The sequence below is a fragment of the Triticum urartu genome, chromosome 4 (assembly GCF_003073215.2).
Source record: "Triticum urartu cultivar G1812 chromosome 4, Tu2.1, whole genome shotgun sequence".
NCBI lineage: Eukaryota > Viridiplantae > Streptophyta > Magnoliopsida > Poales > Poaceae > Triticum > Triticum urartu.
Window position 1 is genome coordinate 479,365,016 of NC_053025.1, and position 20,957 is coordinate 479,385,972.

General features: G+C 42.8%; 1 protein-coding gene across 18 annotated transcripts; it reads left to right on the forward strand.

Moving 5' to 3' along the window:
- Positions 1-2,285: 2,285 nt before the first annotated feature.
- LOC125552143 (probable helicase MAGATAMA 3) lies at positions 2,286-5,869 on the forward strand. 18 transcript variants are annotated; one of them, XM_048715624.1, is made up of 8 exons: positions 2,286-2,595; positions 2,712-3,093; positions 3,230-3,445; positions 3,557-3,615; positions 3,926-4,197; positions 5,013-5,257; positions 5,349-5,421; positions 5,505-5,869. In XM_048715624.1, exons 5-8 carry the CDS (start codon positions 4,057-4,059, stop codon positions 5,535-5,537), a joined length of 492 nt encoding a protein of 163 aa, XP_048571581.1. In that variant the 5' UTR covers positions 2,286-2,595; positions 2,712-3,093; positions 3,230-3,445; positions 3,557-3,615; positions 3,926-4,056; the 3' UTR covers positions 5,538-5,869. The 18 variants fall into 18 exon arrangements, 6 of the variants coding, with proteins under 6 accessions (XP_048571581.1, XP_048571582.1, XP_048571583.1 ...); XM_048715625.1 differs by having other exon boundaries at positions 3,353-3,445; XR_007303438.1 differs by adding exons at positions 4,485-4,550; positions 4,657-4,695 and having other exon boundaries at positions 2,712-3,445; positions 3,926-4,372; positions 5,013-5,869.
- Positions 5,870-20,957: the final 15,088 nt, after the last annotated feature.

The following is a 20,957-nucleotide window of genomic DNA, read 5'->3' on the forward strand; positions in this document are numbered from 1 at the left end:
CAGCCCATGTTATCTTTCGGCCTTCTCAGGGCCCATTTATTCTTGGGCTCATTTCCAGCATTTGTTTGCTTTCGGCCCGTTACTGTCATTTTCTGCTTGTGGGCCAAATACAACCTGTGGTTACAGTCGGCCCGTTTGTGGCCCGTTAATACGTTGGGCCGTTTTCATAGCGTCATCAAATACGGCCTATTAACAACGACCCGTTATGGTCGGCCCATCGGACGATTTCAACTCTAGCCCATTTACGGCCATAATGTGGTCTGTTATTGGCCCATGTTTGGCCAACCGATCATACGGCCCGTAGAAGACCCATCGATGATACGGCCCGTAGAAGGCCCATTGTGTCTACGCCCCGTAGAAGGCCCATTGTTTATACGGCCCTTAGAAGGCCCATTATTTCTACGGCCCGTAGGAGGCCCATGTTAACTACAGTAAATATGTAGCCCATTGTTAATGTGGCCTAGTTTTAAAAAATAGGTTATTGCAGCCACTAGCAAACTACAGAAAAAGAATGCACTGACTACAAGAAAATAAATAAACAAGACAACGGAAATAACTAAGCAAGCAACTTACGCTAGGCTATCATGGCTATTACACATATTACATCCACTGGGCATCAAAGTTCGCCACAAGTGCAAATATAGGGAACAAAGTAGCATATAAATGCCGCAGCAAAACAAGTCCAGAACAGAAACCACTTCAGAAGAGCTCAAGAAACAATATCCTGGGTACCCATAATGCTGGCAAGATGCTTAGCAAGCTTATTAACTTTCTCTTGTTTGGCGCTTAAATCCTCCAGCACTTGCTGTTGCACCAGAAAGTATGCATCTGAATTCTGCAGAGACTTCCTCGGTCCTTCGGCTTCCTGTGGCATAACATCTGATCGATGCCTTTCAACTTGAAGTTGAGACTCAAGAAGCCGAACTCATTCAGGCAACGAGTTCGAAGAGCTGGTGCCAGCAGTAGTAGTCAGTAACTCGAACACTACATCAAGACAGGACTTTGGGGTTGTTTCAGTGTCTTCAATATAGTTTCTATCAGTTTTCTTGGAGAACAATAGGGATGTCTCACTATCTTGAACCTGATCTGCATTACTTCCTTTACCATTGCATAACGGGGTACTCTTCTCCAATATTTTATCCGCGTTCTAAAGGAGAAACAAACAAACACATCACAGGTTTACAATGTAGTATATGAAACTCATTTTGGTAAACCAGTTCAGTAGTAAGGTGGACATGATAACAACATGAAACAAACATATATCTATGTAGTATGGTCACTGTATGGTCTATATCATTCTAGTTTATGTTGCCAAATCAAGATATATACAGTTCGAATCATATCTATTTAAGACAAAGCAGCATAGAAAAAATATAAGTGTAGGAAACTACACAACAATAACAACACCTGTAATGTGCATGGCATGAGAACATAACTGTTTATTCAATTGAAACTGAAATAAACATAGAGCAAGTTACAATAGCAAACACGTTAAAGAAACAGGTTTAAAACATACCTGTTGCACCATTGAAGTTTCAATTGCATCCTTCAAATTTGAAATTAGTTGGTATGAGTAAATACAGTGATGCAAGAGCAAAGTAGTATGAACCATAGCTACGGAACCTGACCTTAAAACAATTCTTCTTCTGCTTTAAGCGTTGGCTTGGGGTTCGGACTAGTGGTCCTCGTACTTTGGGCACTGCAGTTGCCTTACTAACTGCTTGTGTTTGGGTGCTCTGTGGTGGAGACCGTGCCGTGTCAACAGGAACTGGGTTACTATCTGCTGGGGTTGGGGTTAAAAGGGGTGTAGTTGGTTCTCTGTCCAACTGGGTAGGGGTACAATCTGCGTGAGTCTGGGTTATGTGTGGTGGGGCTGGTTCTTGGGAAGTACAACCATGGTTCTATCTCCATCGACAGGTAGCACGATCTTTTCTGAAAACCGTGTTTTACTCCCACAGATACTGCCATCACCCCTTCCAATTGAAATGACTGATAAACAAGAAAAGTAATTGAATGTACAGACATTGTAACATAGACAGATGCAATGGATAGTAGGAAAGAAAACAGGGCATGAAATAATTTACATTTATGTTGTCTAACCAAACAGAATAGCAGGACATCTTTACATACTAATAGACTAGCTATTGCTTCTGGTCATTCGTCATCAGTGATTTTGCAAAACAGTCCCTGAAGTTTTTGGAAATTAAACCCGCAGTCCCTTCTTAAGTGAATCTGGGAAACGCTTCGTGTTTTTAGAAAAAAAAAACCTATTTTTTGTTTGAAATTCAGTCCGCACTCCTTTGTTCCACCCCTCGACCCCAGCTGCATCTGGCGACGCCGCCACCTCGCCGCCAGCCCGCGTCATCCGCTGCCCCCCGCCGGCACGCGCTCTCCCCGTCCGCCTCCGGCCTCCATCATCTCTGCACCGGTGACCTCCCCTTGCCTCCTCCTCCTTCCCTTTCTCTTCCACCTAGATTGAGAAGGGAAGCCATGGCGCTCCCGCGGCAGCTGGATCCAGACCAAGCCCGTGGGGTTCCAGCGCGACCTCCTCGCAGCGACCATGGAGGCGGGATCCGCGGATCCACGGCCACGGTGGTGCGACCCCCCCCCCCCCCCCCCCCCCCCCCCCCCGCGCCCTTCCACTCTATTCCATTGATGCAAATTTTTCTCTTTTTTTCATGATCGACCACTCGCAATGGTGTTGGAAGCAGGAGGGATGTGGGTCAGGCATCTGCATGTGCTGCTGAAATCGATTGATGGTTCTTGATTGCTGAGTAATTCCTGTTAGTTGTTATATGTGCTGCTGAATTCTCCAGTAGGGACTTGATTCATGTTGGTTGCTGACTTCATTGTTGATTGTTGATTGTCGAGAGAAAATCCAAGTGAGCGGTTGCATGCTGGCGCTGGCGATGCGTCATCTCCCGCCCATGCAGCCTCCCCACTATGCCTCCACACCCAGATTCGAGTCCTCTCGGTCTCCATCCCCCGTCTATGGTCGGCAACAACAATCACAATGATAGCGAAGTGGTGCGACCAGGGGATGGCATACATACGTTGTTGCCGTCGGCTGGCCTCTGCTCGCATTCAGGAATGGTGCGTGTTTGCTTTACTGTAGGTGCTTTGGCGCTCTGTATTTGCTTGTTGTAGATGCTCTGCTTCCTCTGTTTGCTGCTTTGTCGTGTAGCAATCAGGTGGTTTGTAGCTGCTGATGTAATCCAAGATGAAGCAGGCACACATGTGGACGCTGCTTCTCGCTTGTCTAGCTGCAACTGATCGCTGGACAATCACTTAGGGCAGTATCATTGCCATATAATTATTGCAGAGTTGTGTAAGTTTGATTCATGAATGATAGGACCAAGGAAGGATAAATGAAATGCTTTGCAGTTCAAAAGAGAGTTAACAATGATTTAACGACGTTGGATGGCTGAATGTGCTCCTAAAGAAGGTCTGTATGAACATATCAAGCAAGTCCTGCTAGCAATGCTTCATTCATACAACTGTTTCTTGTGTTGTTACTTCTATAGTGAGTGACAAGTTTGCAATCTCATATATGCAGAGGTCGGCTGCTAACAGGTTCCAGGTGGCCGGGATTGAGGAAATTATATCAGGAAACGAGTGAGCCTTTTGTTTTGTGGTTCAGCAACGTTCTCTATTATAGTGTACATTATATTTGTTTCCTTCTCTTTTTATAATTGTAACTGAATCTTTTCTCTCTTAACATATTGAAATCAAGACTGTTTTTCTTATGAATTTACATTTTTAATGCTTTAAAGCACTATAAAATCTCATGTTGAGTGTGTAAATTCCCATCATTTTGTTGTTATGGAGCTCTAAAAATTGACATTTTTCTTACATTTCCTTGCTCTTAATTTTCATATCTGAACTGTGATCGTTGCTTACCAATTCTCACATCCATTTCTATCAGTTTTACAAGGATGCATCCCTTTTTACATGGGGAAGCAGATAACAATAACGAACCAAGCAAGATGACTATGGTGCGTGACCTCAAGCTGTGATAGGACAGAAACTGGATCTTCTGTGCCCGTTGAAGATGAGATGGATGAAGTTACTGATGAAGCAATTGGTGCAAAGCTCAATATTTTATATACACAGAAAAGGGCAATTTCTTCAGAACTTGCCACTGCTCATGCATGTGAAAAGAACATAGCTGATAAAAACAAGTCTCTTAAGCACAAGGTAAGGAAGTCATTCTCGGAGAAGCAGAGATTGTTGTAACAACGCTTAGTGGGTGTGGAGGTGATATTTATGGAGTTTGCTCGGAAACTGCTTCAACTAAGAACAACTAAGAAATATGGAAATTTCTCTGAGCAAGCTTTGTTTGATGTTTTTGTTATTGATTTAAGCTGCACAGGTGGGGTCTCGGACTCTCAATACAAACTATCCTCTTTCAAATCAAGCTAGCTTTATATTTAATATTTATTATATGCTAAACACTAAGCTTCTTTTGGTTTACTCATATTTAGGCTCTTGAGCATGCAACTTTGATTCCGCTTTAGCTACTCAAGTCAAAAGGAACTAAGTGCATAATGGTAACATGCTCTCTTTTAAAACATTTCTGATTAAATAATAGTTTTTAGCTACACCTTGAAGCAACATTACAGTGCTATCTCTTACTTAGTAATGTCTCTTTTGAAGGTTGGTGACCCGAAGCAGCTACCTGCTATCTCTTACTTAGTAATGTTACTTCTTAAAGTGCATGTCAAACCATGTTGTAATTCTTGGATTTTAGTTTTCGGTGTGCCATATCTTTTTTACATTTATGTCCTAAAAATGTTCTGATTCCAATGATGAGAAACCTTATGCAATTTTATGTGAAAACAATAGCAACCTCATTAACATGATTACAAGTAACAAGTTGCGCATACATAGTTCCCGTGTGTTGTTTGAGTATGCCATTCTTAATGGATTACTAAATTTGTATGTGAGAACTAAGAAGAGCTATCAACTGCAGGCCATATGCTAATTTCTCAATTATTTTGTATTGTCTGCAGTACCGAATGCATCCTTACATTAGCAGATTCCCATCGTTGCATTTCTATGAAAACAAACTGCTGGATGGTGCTCAGAAGGCTGAGAAATCAGATCCTTTCCATGATCACCGTTGTCTTGGTCCATACATGTTCTTTGATATTGCCGATGGTCATGAGCATGCTGGAACAAGTGCTGCTGCACAATCACTCTCTAATCAATTTGAAGCTGGTGCAGCACTTGAAATACTGTCATTTTTAAAGAACAAGTAAGAGTATTGTCTTTGCTTGCACAGTTTCACTTCCTACTGGAGGGGGTCTTATTTTGCAGGTAACTGAGGATACTTGCTTTGTGAATAGATATCCAACAGATTTCTCCTGTAGAAAGATAGGGATCATAACTTATGGCTATGTTGTGGAAGAGTTCTTGCGGGTAGCATCTTTCCATTGTCTGTAAATTGATGTATAAAGCGGGCATTCCATTCTTTATAAATTGATAGATAAAATGGATGCAGGTGTGAGCTTGAGAAAGAAGGAGACGGCAAGTGAAAGACTGAGAAGACCAGGGATTCTTCTTTGCCAGCCGTAAGGTGGAGGCGTTGCTTAGGGAACATGTGCGTACATCCTTGCTCCTTTTATTCTTCCAGTTTTAGGTACTTTCCAGCAGGCTTGTACGGAGTACCTATCTTGCTATGTACTGAATTATTTGCAACTATGTAGCAAACTGTATTAGGAGATCCAGATATATAATGCGTCTGTGTATGAATTAATTATTACCATCACCTAGCTAGCTTGTTACCTGAAAGATCGAGGTGAACTTTTATTGTATGGATGTTGTGTCGCTGGAATTCTGTGATGTTTCAGGAACACATTGTTTTTCATTTTTGGGACTTCATGTGAGTTTTGGGCCGTGGCTCCCTCAAATCAAGTCGGATCAACACTCACTCCCTGTATGTTAAGATGGTCCTTAATTAATGCTATGATCTTATATATGATGACATTCAGGGATACTTTCCACGCCTTGCTCCTCTTTAGACTTCTAGGTACTTTCCAGTAATCAATTTGCAACTAGAACACAACGTGTCAGCAATTGTTCCCCAGTAAACGAGGTGAGTGTTGAAACTTTTATACTGTAAAGACATGTTTTAAACTTTTAAGTTCTAACAATAGTAGTACCATTGATACAGATAAGTTGCTTGAATATTAGTTTTGGTATAGTAGAAAAATGATATATATAGTATATATCTGTTATTTTTCACCTTTTGTTATTTCTTTATTTACGCGTTAAAAAACATGCCACCCAGCCCCCTCTCCCTTCTTCCGGATCAATCCGCTCCTTCCCCAAAAGGCATCGTCTCGGCGTTGCTAGGCACGGGACTAAGGCGCCTGCTGCAGTGTCAGGCCAGGGGCAAGTCTCTCTAGCCTCTGTGCATGCGCCCTGGGTTGCCTAGCACCATTAGTGATGGTGGCGAAGAGAAGTGGCAACATGGATGGATCACTAGGGGCATATGAGAATTATTTCTCCCGTTGCAACGCACGGACATTTTTGCTAATAATTTCAAATATATGATGGCTAATTAAACTGGACAGCATGACACAATTTCTCATGTATGATGGCTAACTAAACAGGATAGAATGATATACTTTAAAATATGATGACTATGTAAACAGGATGACATGATATAACTATATGATCTGTCTATTAAAGTGGTTGGCATGCCATAAATCACAAACATGCCGTCGATGGAAACATGATGGCATGATATAATTCACGGATAGAATGACATAATTCAAAATATGATGACTATGTGAACAAGATGAGATGATATAACTATATTATGTCTTTAGAAAATGGGTTGGCATGCCATAATTCAGATACATGTTGTCTATGTAAACATCATGGCATGATATAATTCAAATATATGATTTGTATACTAAGGAAGTGAGCAGAGGGCAAACGCATATATTGTCAACTAAGGAGATGTCATTCAATATTGTGTATATGATGTAAAAACTAAGCATTGCAATACAACATATGCATGATATGAGTAATATAACCCTGCCAAGTTTAAGCATACACCTCAGGGGGATAATAGGACTGGTCATCTGCCTCTGAATCCTCCTCTAAAGAGCTATTTGTAACCGGCAACATATCTGCTTCACCAGGTAGCATTGTCTGCTCTGAAGACTTTGTTTTCATTCCAGATTTCTCCATCCCAATTCAAATGGCTGATGCACAGGAAGAGCAGTTGAATATACAAACATTGTCGACAAAAGCAATGAGAAATAGAAAAAAGGACGACATGATATAATTCACATATATGATGCTTGGCTAAACAGCATGGCATTGCATAATTCCCATATATAATGCCTTGCAACAAGATAGCATTGCATAATTCACATATATAATGTCTTGCAAAAAGATGGCATTGCATAATTCACATATATGGTAATTAGACACTAAACAGGTGGCATTCACACAAATCATGTCTAAACTAAGCAAATGATATAGCAATGCAAGATACCATACGCACGATATGAGCAACATAACCCTGTCAAGTTAGAGCATGCACCTCGGGGGGGGGGGAGAGGGGAGGTAGGACTGGTCATCTGTCTCTGAATCCTCCTCTTAGGAGCTATCTGTAACCAGCAAGATATGCGCTTCGTCAGATAGCATTGTCTGCTCTGAAGACCTTGTTTCCACTCCAGATTTTTCCATGACTGTGCCGAATGGCTGATGCACAGGAAGAGTAATTGAATGTACTAAAATTGTTGACAAATTTAACACGTAATAAAAAAATGATGTCATGATATAATTCACATATAAGATGACTGGCTAACCAGGGTGGCATTGCAAAATTCACATATATGATGCCTGGCTAAACAAGATGGCATTGCATGATTCACATATACGATAAAGAAACTAAACAGATGGCACTAACACAAAACATGTCTAAACTAAGCAGATGACATCTTTGATGTATACAGTAAGCAATGCAAGGCACCATATGCATAATATTACCAACATTAGCATGCCAAGTTAGAGCGAAGACCTCATGGGGTAAATAGGAGTGGTCTTCTGCTTCTGAATCCCCTTCAGAACAGTTATCTTCCTCTTGATTACGATCCAAAATGGGTGGAGGGGGGCTGCCTTTGCGCCCACCATGGAACAACGCCTGCATGAAATTTCATTACCACGCAAGGCTCGTCTCTTTTGCTCTACATGTTCAGTTCCATTGTGTACAATAACTGACATGCATAGGAATAAAACATAGTGAGATTATGTAAGGAGTGCATGCACAAATCCAGAGTGAAGGTAGCAAACTGTGGATAGACACAAAACCAATGATAGCAGGAAGATAATAGCTTTAGTTAAAAAAATATAGATAATGGCTCCTTTATTGTTTGTTTTCACCCAACATGAAACTCATAGTAGATACCCGAGATTAACTAGATAGTAGACAGATAGTACTGATTGCTGCCCCAATATATACCCCACAATCATTTGAAAACTCAAGTTTCAGCATAAGTTTGGACCCGAGTCAGAGTCTAATAGGTGAACACGACGATAAAGTAGCATGTCATCATATTAAGCGATGCATAACGTAAGCAGACACGGAAGAGTGCGACCTCTCTTGCGGACCCGTGTAGTCCTCAAGGTCATCAGCTCAGTTGATGGTGGTAATGCAGTTGTCGTGGCTGCCGGCGGTGGGGACGAAGATTTGAGGCGGCGAAAGACAGTCTGGAGAGCGGATCCCTGTTGTGGTGAACCCTTCCATCGTTGGAGCAGCTGAGCTGGGGTGGAACACAGCATCGCAGGAGCAGGACAAACCACACAAGGTTTTTTTGACACATATATGTAACATAAGTAATTGTGTAAGGGCTTGTTTGAATTTGAGGATTCTAACAATGCAGGGATAGGAAATAGACAGGAATAGGATAGGAATGCACGTGCAAAACAGAGAATTTAAAAACACATGATTTCTGCCAATCTGGGTGTTTGGTTCACAAGAATAGGAAGATCACAGGATGCAAAGAAGCATGGTGAGATTAAGTCAAACCACAAGAAGTGTACAACCTCTTTGGCGAAGTCATGTCGATCTCAGCGTGATTGGGTTGGCCGGTGAGGATGCTCTGGTTCACTTGGCTGTCGGAGGAGGGGAAGAAGATCTTAGGCGTTTGGAGATGGAGCCCGAGGTACTGCTCCGCTGTGATGGAGGGTTTCTTCGTTGGAGCAGCTCCGGTGAGTTGTACAACGCCGAGGCTGAAGCAGGACAAGAGAGACAATGTTAACCTAAGTGCAATTCCAATAGCATCTCCAATAGATGACATAAAATACATAACCACAAACTGCTAGATGTATACATCGGCCGCTCATCTCTGAACTTAACTATCGAAACTGAATTTAATTGTGAAACTGAACTTAACTGTCGAAACTGAATTTTGCTGTCAAAACTGAATTTTACTATCGAAACTGAACACACTAGAGGTGAGGCTACAAGTCATTCGATTGACTTTTTCATCTCTGGTCATTCGATTTTGCAGCCGTTGGATACGAAATCAAGGGTCTGCAGTTCATCTTCAACCTCCACCCCCCTGAGCCGCCAGCCACCACCGGCCAAACAGCAGCCCCCCGCCGCCAGTGGCCAACGGTGCGCCGCCCTGCCCACCCCAAAAACGCTCCCCACAGTCGGTCCGCCACCGCCCATCCCTGTAGGCCCCCCCCGTGCCGAGCTTTTTCTCCGGCGATCCCTACACCACCGCCCCACCACCACCCCCACCCTGAACCCTAAGATAGATAGTGGGGCACCCCTCCGGCGAGCCCCCCTCCCCGCTGCGGCTAGTTCTTCCTTAACTCTGGCGAGCCCCCTCCCCGTTGCGGCTAGTTCTTCCTTAACTCCGTCGAGCCCCCCGACCCCCTGAAAATCGACTGACCCAAAAGTTGATTCAGTCGACTGAAGTGTAGCTAAATCAGAGCAGCATCGCAAGCAAGAGCAAGAGCGAGAGCAGTAGCGCGAGCAAGAGCAAGAGCAAGAGCAGACCAGGCAGGGGACCGAGAGCAAGAGTAGAGCAGCAGCGCGAGCGAGAGCTAAAGCAGCAGCAGCTCCTACTGATGTGGACGTCGCCGCCGAGGGAGCGACGCCGTGGAGGAAGTGGCCGGCGACGCCATCATGGATGGAGCCACGCCGTGTCGGCTCAGGACCGAGCGCCGGCAGCACTGTGCGATCGAATCAAGAAGAAAATGCGGCGATTAGTGTACAACCTCTTTGGTGGCGCTTGAAAGCACAAGTGCTCCCTAGGTGGTTTTGATAATTGATGACAACATATCTCTTGTTGGACTAACATTTCTATCTAGTATCTTTCAGATAAGTTCAACAATGGAGTGGCATGCACTAAAGGTTGTGGGAACTCCTTCAAGATGCTAAGGACAAAGGATTGGCTAAAGCTTCAAGCTCAAGACTCTTCATTTTACATTTTAGTGATCCAAGATCACATTGAGTCCATAGGAAAAGCCAATACTATCAAGGAGGGATGAGGTGTTGCTTAATGAGCCTCTTGCTTCATGTGCTTAATGATATGCTCCAAAATCCTCAGCTACTTTCCCACTTCCACATATGACCTAAACCCTAAGCCAAACTCGGTCATACCGATTCTTTCTATCCGGCGCCACCGAGTTTCACTTGTCATAAGCCACTGCCAAACCCTAGCAATTCGGTTCTACCGATAGGGATCTCGGTCTCACCGAAATGGGATTGCAAACTCTCTGTTTCCCTTTCGTAACTTTTCGGTCTCACCGAAAGAGCGAATCGGTCCCACCGAGATTGCAATGTAAACTCTTTGTTTCCCTTTTGTAACTTTTCGGTCTCACCGAAAGAGCAAATCGGTCCCACCGAGTTTGCCTGACCAACTCTCTGGTTAGCTTATTACCAAACTCGGTCTCACCGAGTTTGTGTAATCGGTCTCACCGAGATTACGTTATGCCCAAACCCTAACCATATCGGTCCTACCGAGTTGCATGTCAGTCCCACCGAAAATCTCTAACGGTCACTAGGTTTACCTTTTCGGTCCGACCGAGTTTGTTGATTCGGTCCCACCGAGATTGGAAAACTGTGTGTAACGGTTGGATTTTGTGTGGAGGCTATATATACCCCTCCACCTCCTCTTCATTCGTGGAGAGAGCCATCAGAACACATACACAATTCCAACTCATATGTTCTGAGAGAGAACCACCTACTCATGTGCTGAGACCAAGATATTCCATTCCTACCATATGAATCTTGATCTCTAGCTTTCCCCAAGTTGCTTTCCACTCAAACCTTCTTTCCACCAGATCCAAATCCTATGAGAGAGAGTTGAGTGTTGGGGAGACTATCATTTGAAGCACAAGAGCAAGGAGTTCATTACCTACACACCATTTGTTACTTCTTGGAGAGTGGTGTCTCCTAGATTGGCTAGGTGTTACTTGGGAGCCTCCGACAAGATTGTGGAGTTGAACCAAGGAGTTTGTAAGGGCAAGGAGATCGCCTACTTCATGAAGATCTACCGCTAGTGAGGCAAGTCCTTCGTGGGCGATGGCCATGGTGGGATAGACAAGGTTGCTTCTTCGTGGACCCTTCGTGGGTGGTTGCTTCTTCGTGGACCGTTCGTGGGTGGAGCCCTCCGTGGACTCACGCAACCATTACCCTTCGTGGGTGGAGCCCTCCGTGGACTCGCGCAACCGTTACCCTTCGTGGGTTGAAGTCTCCATCAACGTGGATGTAGGATAGCACCACCTATCCGAACCACGGGAAAAACATCCGTGTCTCCAATTGCGTTTGAATTCTCCAAACCCTTCCCCTTACATTCTTGCAAGTTGCATGCTTTATATTCCGCTGCTCATATACTTTTTGCATGCTTGCTTGATATGTATCGTGTATGTTGAAATTGTGCCTAAAACTCCACTCAAACCAAAAAGGCCTAAAAATTGCAACTTTAGCACTAAGTGTCTAATCACCCCCCCTCTAGACACATCTACTTCTAGATCCTACAAGTGGTATCAGAGCTTTGGTCTCCATTGCCTTGGTTTAATCACCATTGGAGGAAGATGGATGTGTCTACCTTAGGGAGTCTTAGACATAGAGTGCCTATTCTTGATGGAGAGTATTTTCATGAGTGGAAAAATGAGATGCTTGTAATTTTCAATCAATATCATTTGAACAAGTATATTGCTAGCCCTTGTGCACCTCATATTGATCCTTTGCATCCTACCCTAGATGAAGATATTGACATGATTCGCAATCTTAGAACTATTGAGCTCATCATTAGAGGATTGCCCAAAAATTTGATTGCTAGTTTGCCTACTCTTAATTGTGCCTATACTATATGGAAATTTCTTGAGGAACGATTTCCCGATCATTCCTTGAAAACTTTGGATGAAATTCTCCATAAATCTATTTCCTTGAGTAAGATGAACTCTAGTGATCCTAGTTTTGGTAATTGTCTATTTGAACTTACCAATCTTAAGCATGCTAAAGGAGATGTTGGAATCATTAGTGATATCATATTCGAAGCTATAAGAATTCATAAAAGTGACCACTTTGATGATCATTTATCTAATGAATTACCCTCTCTAGGAAATGATGAGTCACAAGATCATGATGAACATGGATACTATGATGATGATGATGATGATGATAGTGACTTCGATCTTGATGATGCAATGAGACATTTTGGTCTTATGGCAAATCTTCGGGGATATGAATCAGGAGGAAAGGAATGGGTTCTTGATAGTGGATGTACTGATCATATGACCGGAGATGAAGAGATGTTTCGTGAGCTTGCTGAAAATGACGGCCCTCGAAAATATGTCACCTTTGGTGATAATTCAAAGGGTAAAGTGGTTGGCCTTGGTAAGGTGGCCATCTCACATGATAGTTCCATTCAAAATGTCATGCTCGTTGAATCTCTCGGCTACAACTTACTTTCAGTATCTAGACTTGCTGATTTCGGTTTGAATGTCCTATTTACTGAGGTAGATTGCCAAGTATTTCGCCGAGACAATCATAAAATGGTATTTACGGGTATGCGTAGAGGTGATCTTTACATTGTCGATTTCTCTAAAAAGGCACAACCTAAAACTTGCTTTGTTGCTAAATCCTCAAAAGGTTGGTTGTGGCATAGACGACTAGGTCACGTTGGCATGAGAAACCTTGACAAGCTTATTAAAGGAAATCATATCCTTGGAGTTAACGATGTCATATTTGATAAGGATAGACTTTGCAGTGCTTGTCAAGCAGGTAAACAGGTTGGAGGAAGGCATCCCGTGAAGAACATCATGACCACAAGAAGGCCACTCGAGCTACTTCATATGGATGTTTTTGGTCCCAACGCCTACAAGAGTCTCGGTGGAAATTCTTTTGGTCTAGTTATAGTTGATGATTTTTCAAGATTTACGTGGGTGTTCTTTCTTAATGACAAGTCGCAGGTCCAGAAGATCTTCAGAAACTTCGCTAGGAAGGCCCAAAATCAGTTTGACGTGAAGATCAAGAAGGTTCGGAGTGACAACAGAACGGAGTTCAAGAACGCAAATGTGGACACCTTTCTTGATGAAGAAGGGATTTCACACGAGTTCTCGGCTACGTACACACCTCAACAAAATGGAGTTGTTGAGAGGAAGAACCGGACGCTCATTGAAATGGCAAGAACGATGCTTGATGAATACAAGACGCCGAAGCACTTTTGGGAAGAAGCGGTTGAGACAGCTTGTCACGCAACAAATCGCTTATATCTTCACAAGCTACTCGGCAAGACAGCATACGAGCTTCTCACCGGTAACAAACCCCAAGTTGGATACTTTCGAGTATTCGGCTCAAAGTGCTACATTCTTGATAAGCATCGTCGTTCAAAGTTTGTTCCTAAATCTCATGAAGGTTTTCTACTTGGTTATGGCTCAAACTCTCACACTTACCGTGTCTACAACAATTTCATCCGAAAGGTTGAAGAGACGGTAGATGTGAAGTTTGATGAATCTAATGGCTCGCAAGTAGAGCAATTGCCAATTGATGTAGGAGACAAAGACCCTTCAGAAGCAATCCAAGACTTGTCCATTGGCAAAATTCGTCCAACGGAGGTGAAGGAGAGTACTTCATCCGTCCAAGTGGAAGCTTCTACTTCACGACAAGGTGAACCAAGAATCGACACGGAAGCATCCACAAGTGGGACACACCAAGATGAAGAAGACAAGGAAATGCATCAAGACGAACATCAACAACCTCTTTCTCCACCACGACAAGAGAACGACGACGTCAACAATGAAGAAGGCCAAGAAGAAGAACAAGATGAAGAAGATGTTCAACGAAGACCCAAGCAAAAGCTCTCACGAGTTCGAGCAAGAATTGCCAAAGATCATCCCGTCGAGCAAATCCTCAATGATATACAAACCGGGAGAATCACTCGCTCAAAAACTCGTTTAGCTAACTTTTGTGAAAACTATTCATTCATCTCTAGCATTGAACCTATGAAGGTTGAAGAAGCATTGGAAGATCCGGATTGGATAAACGCTATGCATGAAGAGCTACACAATTTTGAGAGAAACCAAGTTTGGACATTGGTTGAGAAGCCCGACAACAACCACAACATCATTGGTACCAAATGGGTGTTTCGCAACAAGCAAGATGAAGATGGACAAGTGGTTCGCAACAAAGCACGTCTCGTCGCCCAAGGATACACACAAGTCGAAGGTATGGACTATGGTGAGACATATGCTCCCGTTGCTAGACTTGAGTCCATTCGCATCTTACTTGCCTATGCTAATCACCATAATATCACCTCGTACCAAATGGACATTAAAAGTGCTTTTCTAAATGGTGAAATAGAGGAGGAAGTTAAGTTGTGAAGTCAAAGCATTTGAATTTGTTTCTCTATTTTAATAAGATCTACAATCGTCATTATTGTCAAGTTAAACCATCATTTGTGTATTATCTTCACAGCACACCACATGATTAGTCTCGAGTTAAATATGAACTATGTGTACTGTATGAACTCGAACTCGATTTTTTGAATCCACTTTATGTTGATTTCAAATTATAGTACATTTCAAGCTCTAGCTAGATCTTTACAAACTAAACCATGTATCATATGTATAATGTGTTTATCACATTATGTATGGTGCCCCACCCCCTACGCCTACAAGTATTTAGATGTGAGTTGCAAACACCACACATTACCATAAATTCAAATAAAATGTGAGAATGTTCGATATATAGTATTGTTTAGATTGTTCGATATTTGGTTGTAAGCTGCAAATGCCACACATTATCACAAATTCAAATAAAATGTGAGATTGTTCAATGCATAGTATGGTTTAGATTGTTCGACATTTAGAAACGAGAGGATGCACTGACTCTCGCGGCTAAAATCGTACACTACACACCGTCTCTCTATAGGAGTAGGTCGATCTGTCGCTCTCTCTAACACACACATGCTATTAAACACACACACGCACACGCACACACAGGTTCATAGAATAGGAAAATCGTGCGAGTGCGAAGCCACGGGAAGTGAGATACAAATGGAGTACGTATAAGAAGAGAAGAGGTGACGAATATTCCATCAAACCTGGACTAAGGAGTAGTACTCCCTCCATCTAGGTGTTAAGTCATCCTACGGAAATCAGATATTCCCAAAATGTTTAGGCGTCGTGCATTAACTTCGCATCTCAATCCCTCCTGGCCTCGTTGCTAGCGAGCGTTGTTACTTAGGGAGCGTTTGGATACTTAGCAAGAACAACTTATAGCATAGACGGGCAAGGTTAGGCATTTGGAACTGTTAAAGTATGTTAGCTTTTGTGGGTCAGCTAGCTTGGGTGGGCTAGAAAAACCTTGCTAGCTCAGGAGAGCCAGATCGGCTCGCTTCCGACGGCAAACTTCGCGTAGTAGTAACATAGACTAGTAACATATGCATGTTGTACTAGTCCAAGTTACTCACCACTATGACCAGCCTAAGCAATGTAACCAAACGCTCCTTACTCTGCCTTGTTATCTCCCCCGGAAACCCAACGCGTGGAGCGCAACTACGCGTTGATCAGTCAAGAAATCAAAGTCGGCTTGCATGCGAGTTAATACGTGGCCCTGCATGGTAGTTAAAACGGCATCTCTTAGTTGTTTGGATTAATTGTTGCATTTAGAGACAGAAATCAGGGCTTCGATTGGAGGAACGACCGGTCAAGTTTCTCCTTCTCCTCCAATCTGCTTGCACCTTGGTCCCGCTGCACCTTCTAATGTGACTTATTACACCTAGACGGAGGGAGTCGTACGAGATATGGTGGCACACTGACTTAGGTCGAATACAAGTGCCCAAAATTGTGTGCATGTTATAATAAGGATTCACTTAAAGTAGTACGTGAGCGAACTGAGGGATCAATTGGATAGTGTTCCCGAGCAGTAGCGAGATGTGTGAGGTAAGATACACCGCCGGCGCTTTTAATTTTTCTTATTAATTTGTTTGTTTCACCCTCTGACTGGTGGGACCCAACGTACTACGTGGAGAGAGGTAAGGTGACTAAGGCTGCATTATTTCTGCACCACTGTGGATAGTCTTACCACCAAAGCCACATAACACGATTATGATTTAAATCCCAATGACTCCCACACACAAAAAAACACGGCATGCTTGTCACACGAATGCAGGAATGTATAAAAGGTTATTTTCCTCTCGTTGAACATAACGGGAGGGTTGTGTAGCTGGTTAGCCTGTTCGATCATCAAACTTGAGGTCTCCGGTTCGATAACTACACTTGAGCATAATTCGTGCCAGGAGGATTCTTTGACTGGTCAAAATGGATGGATACGGAGCTATACAATCTCGTAGTGACCCTATAATCACCTCATCACATATAAGTTGCAGCATCGGCGCTTGTTTTCTAGGGTTTGCAGTCTTCACACTCTCTCCAGTATATATATACATGCTGGAGCCTCAGCGCTTGTAGTTGCTCTATTCACACTCTCTCACCCTCTCCAGATCTAAACAAGACTTCGTTGGCCTCTCTCTCCCCTCACTGCTGGTCTTCTTGTAGTTTCTCTCTTCACACTCTCTCACCCTCTTCATATCTAAACAAGACTTCGTTGGCCTCTCTCTCTCCCCTCACTACTGGTCAAAGAGCCGGTAGGATCCGTCCGCCGGGAAGGGAAGGAGGCTTAACGATGTCGCCGTCGGCGAGGGAGGGAATCCACTACCGGCGCAGTTGTTTGCGGCGCGGGAGGGCCTCCGACCCCTTCTTCTTCGCCGTCGTACATAGTGTGGGTCGAACGACCTCCGGTCGCCCACCGAACCACACCCCAAGAACCTTAAGGTATAATTTACTTATTCCACATGCATTGCTCTAGCTGCATGTGCGCTTTTTCCGCTTCTGCACTCGAATCTAGGTGTTGGATCAAACAGGAAAGTAGTGGGGAAAGTTGTATACCATGAATCTAGGACGTGGTTCAAAGAGTAAAGGAATGGGGGAAGTAGTGGGAAAAGTTGTATAGCATGAATCCAGGACGTGGTTCAAAAAGGAAAGGAAGGGGGAAAGTTGTATCGCATGAATCTAAGACATGGTTCAAAGAGGACAGGAATGAGGGAAAGTTGTATAGCATAAATCTAGGACGTGGTTCACAGAGGAAAGTAAGTGGGGAAAGTACTAGTACAGACTGGCTATCTAGCACCTACGTTGGTCGAAAATGGAAAACAATGAAAAATGCAGTACACACATCTGTAACGAACTGATCTTTTGTTTTGGGGGACAAGGCTGTAGAGTTTGAGCAGGACTAGATTTGCTGTGCTCACATAGGGAAAGATAACAAAACTGGGACCAATACAAATATGCTCCTTGGTTGTTTGTTCTTTGTTGCAACAGACTGTGCATCACCCCAGTACATCGGTAGATGCACATGGTGCTGGTGCGTCCACTGTCCCATGCAACTCTTTAGCTATTGTTAATCTAAGGCCCTGTTTGGTTAAAAACTCCCTAGTACCTACCTTCTTGGTTCCATGGACTAAACATGGACTAGAGGTTACTAAATGACATGCTAAAAGACCATGTTACCCCTAGTAATGAACTAATAGAGACAAGGTGCGATGCGTGGCAGGGGCAACTATTGGAAAAAGTCCCAAAAAGACTCTCCCTCGGGGTCTTCTTTCTTTAGTCCCAAATGCCCACTTTTAGTCCCCAAAAGTCCCTCCTGTTTGGTTTAGATGGGACTAACACGGAGTTTTTTTAGTCCCTCCACCAAAATGTCCCTGTAAACAAGAACCCTCTAATAATGCCGCTGGAAAATTGATGCAATGTCACAGTTAAAAGCAAATTACATGTTTAACGAATTTTATTGTTAATATAATCTCTCTGTTAATATTAATCAATGCCACCATTTGAGAAATGCTACTGTCTTGCTTTCTTTACCATTTAGATAAGGTAGATGCTTCTTTTTGTTGGCTTCTGTGTCATCCACCGTTATAGACCACTAGTTGTTTCTTTTGCACCTCTGTGTAAACAGGGTTATCTACTTCACCTCGTTGCCATTGTGACCTTTTGTTGCACTGAACAAAACACTTTTGTTTTAAGAGTGTTTTGTGCAGTTCAACCAAAGTGTCACACCGACAACGTTGCTTGATTGCTTGATCTTAGTGGAACTGCACAAGAGAAGATCTTACTTCCTATTCGTGTTGGCAAATTTGGTTCAGATCTTCTTCTTGTGAGTTGTTTGAATTCCGCGTCATGAGAGGTCAGTACTAGACTTCTTTCACATGATTCTGCAGTGTGCTTTCATATGTTGTGCTACTTTTATGGTAATGTTGCTTGATTTTAGTGAACTGCACAAATGAAGACAAGACTTCCAATCTGTATGTGCACCGCAATATCCCATTGAGGTAAGATAAGGATATTTCACAACTCTTGGCCTGTATTTTGCCACTTCCATCAGAAAATTAATGTCATTGTTTAGTGCTATACTTGTGCAACCTAATTGACATGCCAAATCTTACATTGAAGGCGAAGCTTGTCTGTTATTGAACCAAGTGATGAAGGGGAAGAACAAGCGGAAGAAAAACAAAAATCAACTCCTGGTGCTGTAATGAAGCACTGGAACTATGATGACACAAGTAATGATATAGTTTTGCATCTTAATTTATTGCTATGGCTGGAACGAGCAATTGTTTTGCCACTGATTTGATGCCACTCTTAATGTAATACGTAATTATCTCTACTTGTGCAAACATGGATCTTCTTTGAAGATACCATATATTTTAGTGGAACTGCACAAGAAGATGTTGGAAACATTAATCTAATCAAGGAGTATATAGTAAGCATGGCCACCACAGTAGATAGCAACAGATGGTTCTGGAGAAGTGCTTCATCTGTATGCTCTACACAATAAGCCTCCTGACAAAGGTTGGTACTCGCCCACTGATTTCATCCATATGATTGAGCTTTGTCATCTCTATTGGTGTTGTGCTACTGTTTAGATACTATCATCAAAAAGTGGTATTGTCCTTGAGAAGTGCTTCATCTGTGCATTTAGTTATCCTCTTGTCTTTGCACAACAGGATCATCCTACTCTGAAGAAGAATATGGAGTAAGTGAAGTGACTAGTTCCGATTATGCCAGGATGAAGAAGCCATGTCTATCTTCTCATCAGAAGGAGCGGTTGAAGGATGGTTACATTACCCCCCACAAGACCAAACTAACTTAAGCTCAGAAGGACTGACAAATCTCCATTTTCTTGTTGTGATGCGCAAGTACAATGTTGTTCTAGGATTCTTTCCTGTGAGTTCCATTTTTCTAAAAGTGTGCTCTACATGGACCATGTAGGTGCCTGTTTAAACTGTCAATTCATAGTACAATTTGCTTTATACTAATCACTTTTTTTGTATTTGTGCAAACAGGGGTGCTCAGCTTGATTTCAATGGGAACTGCACAAAATGTTCATGAATACATCGAATCATTCATTTCCACCACAAGAAAGGAGGTGCCGATAAGTTCAAGGCATTGCAACATATAAGGGTGAAATCATACAAGCTATGCGCGAATTTGGTTGATTTTGGTGGAACTGCACAAAAAGAACAGCTGGTTTATTTAGCACGAGGTGCCATGTCAATGTACGAACTGATGGCAAACCCTACACATTCCACAATCGTAGGCATTTGATATTTTGGAATGGGAAAACCTTGTCAAATTTTGCTCATTGATTTTAGCAAGAAGACATGCGTTTGATATTTTTGAATGGGACGCCCTTTGCTGTCAGCAGCGTCGATCCATTTTTTCTTTATTCTTTAGTTGTGAAGTAAATATTGGCTCTGACATGTGAATCGCTGAGATGCATAATCATCGATTGTTTTGAATGTTCTCTATGAATTGCCAGGCATGTGTGTTTGATTGCAATGTACAGGAACGCTAAAAAGCTGCTCAAACTCTTTGTACTCCTTCTTTTCCTTTTTACTTTGCACATTGTGAAAGTGCATACTTTTTTCTATAAGATTGGTCAAAGTAGAGATACTTTGCCTGCAGACAAAACTTGTATGCAGACTAGAAAGGACCGGAGGGAGTACATGTGAAACTGCTGCAAACGAGGTGATCACTCTGGGAATAATGCTAGTACGTATTGTTTCGCATGTTCATCCAATGCCAGTGATACAAGAATTCAAACTAATCGAAATAAATTCATTCATACACGGTCGGATTTCATATAAACATGCCAGATTTCATTACATTTCATACATTCTTCAACTAAAAAGGGGTGCGCTGGAGGTATAATTAATTAACCGAAGCTACCCACCTGTGTCCGGCTGAGCCAAATAGAAGCTTCAGTGACTTAACTGCAGGTGCGGTTGTGTAACTAACATGTGGCCCAGATGCCTGTTGGGCCCACATGTCAGTGAGCCAACTGCACCAGCAGTTAAGTAGAAGCAGCGTCCTTCTCCAACATAGCTCTCCGACTCCACGTCGCCGCCAAGAAG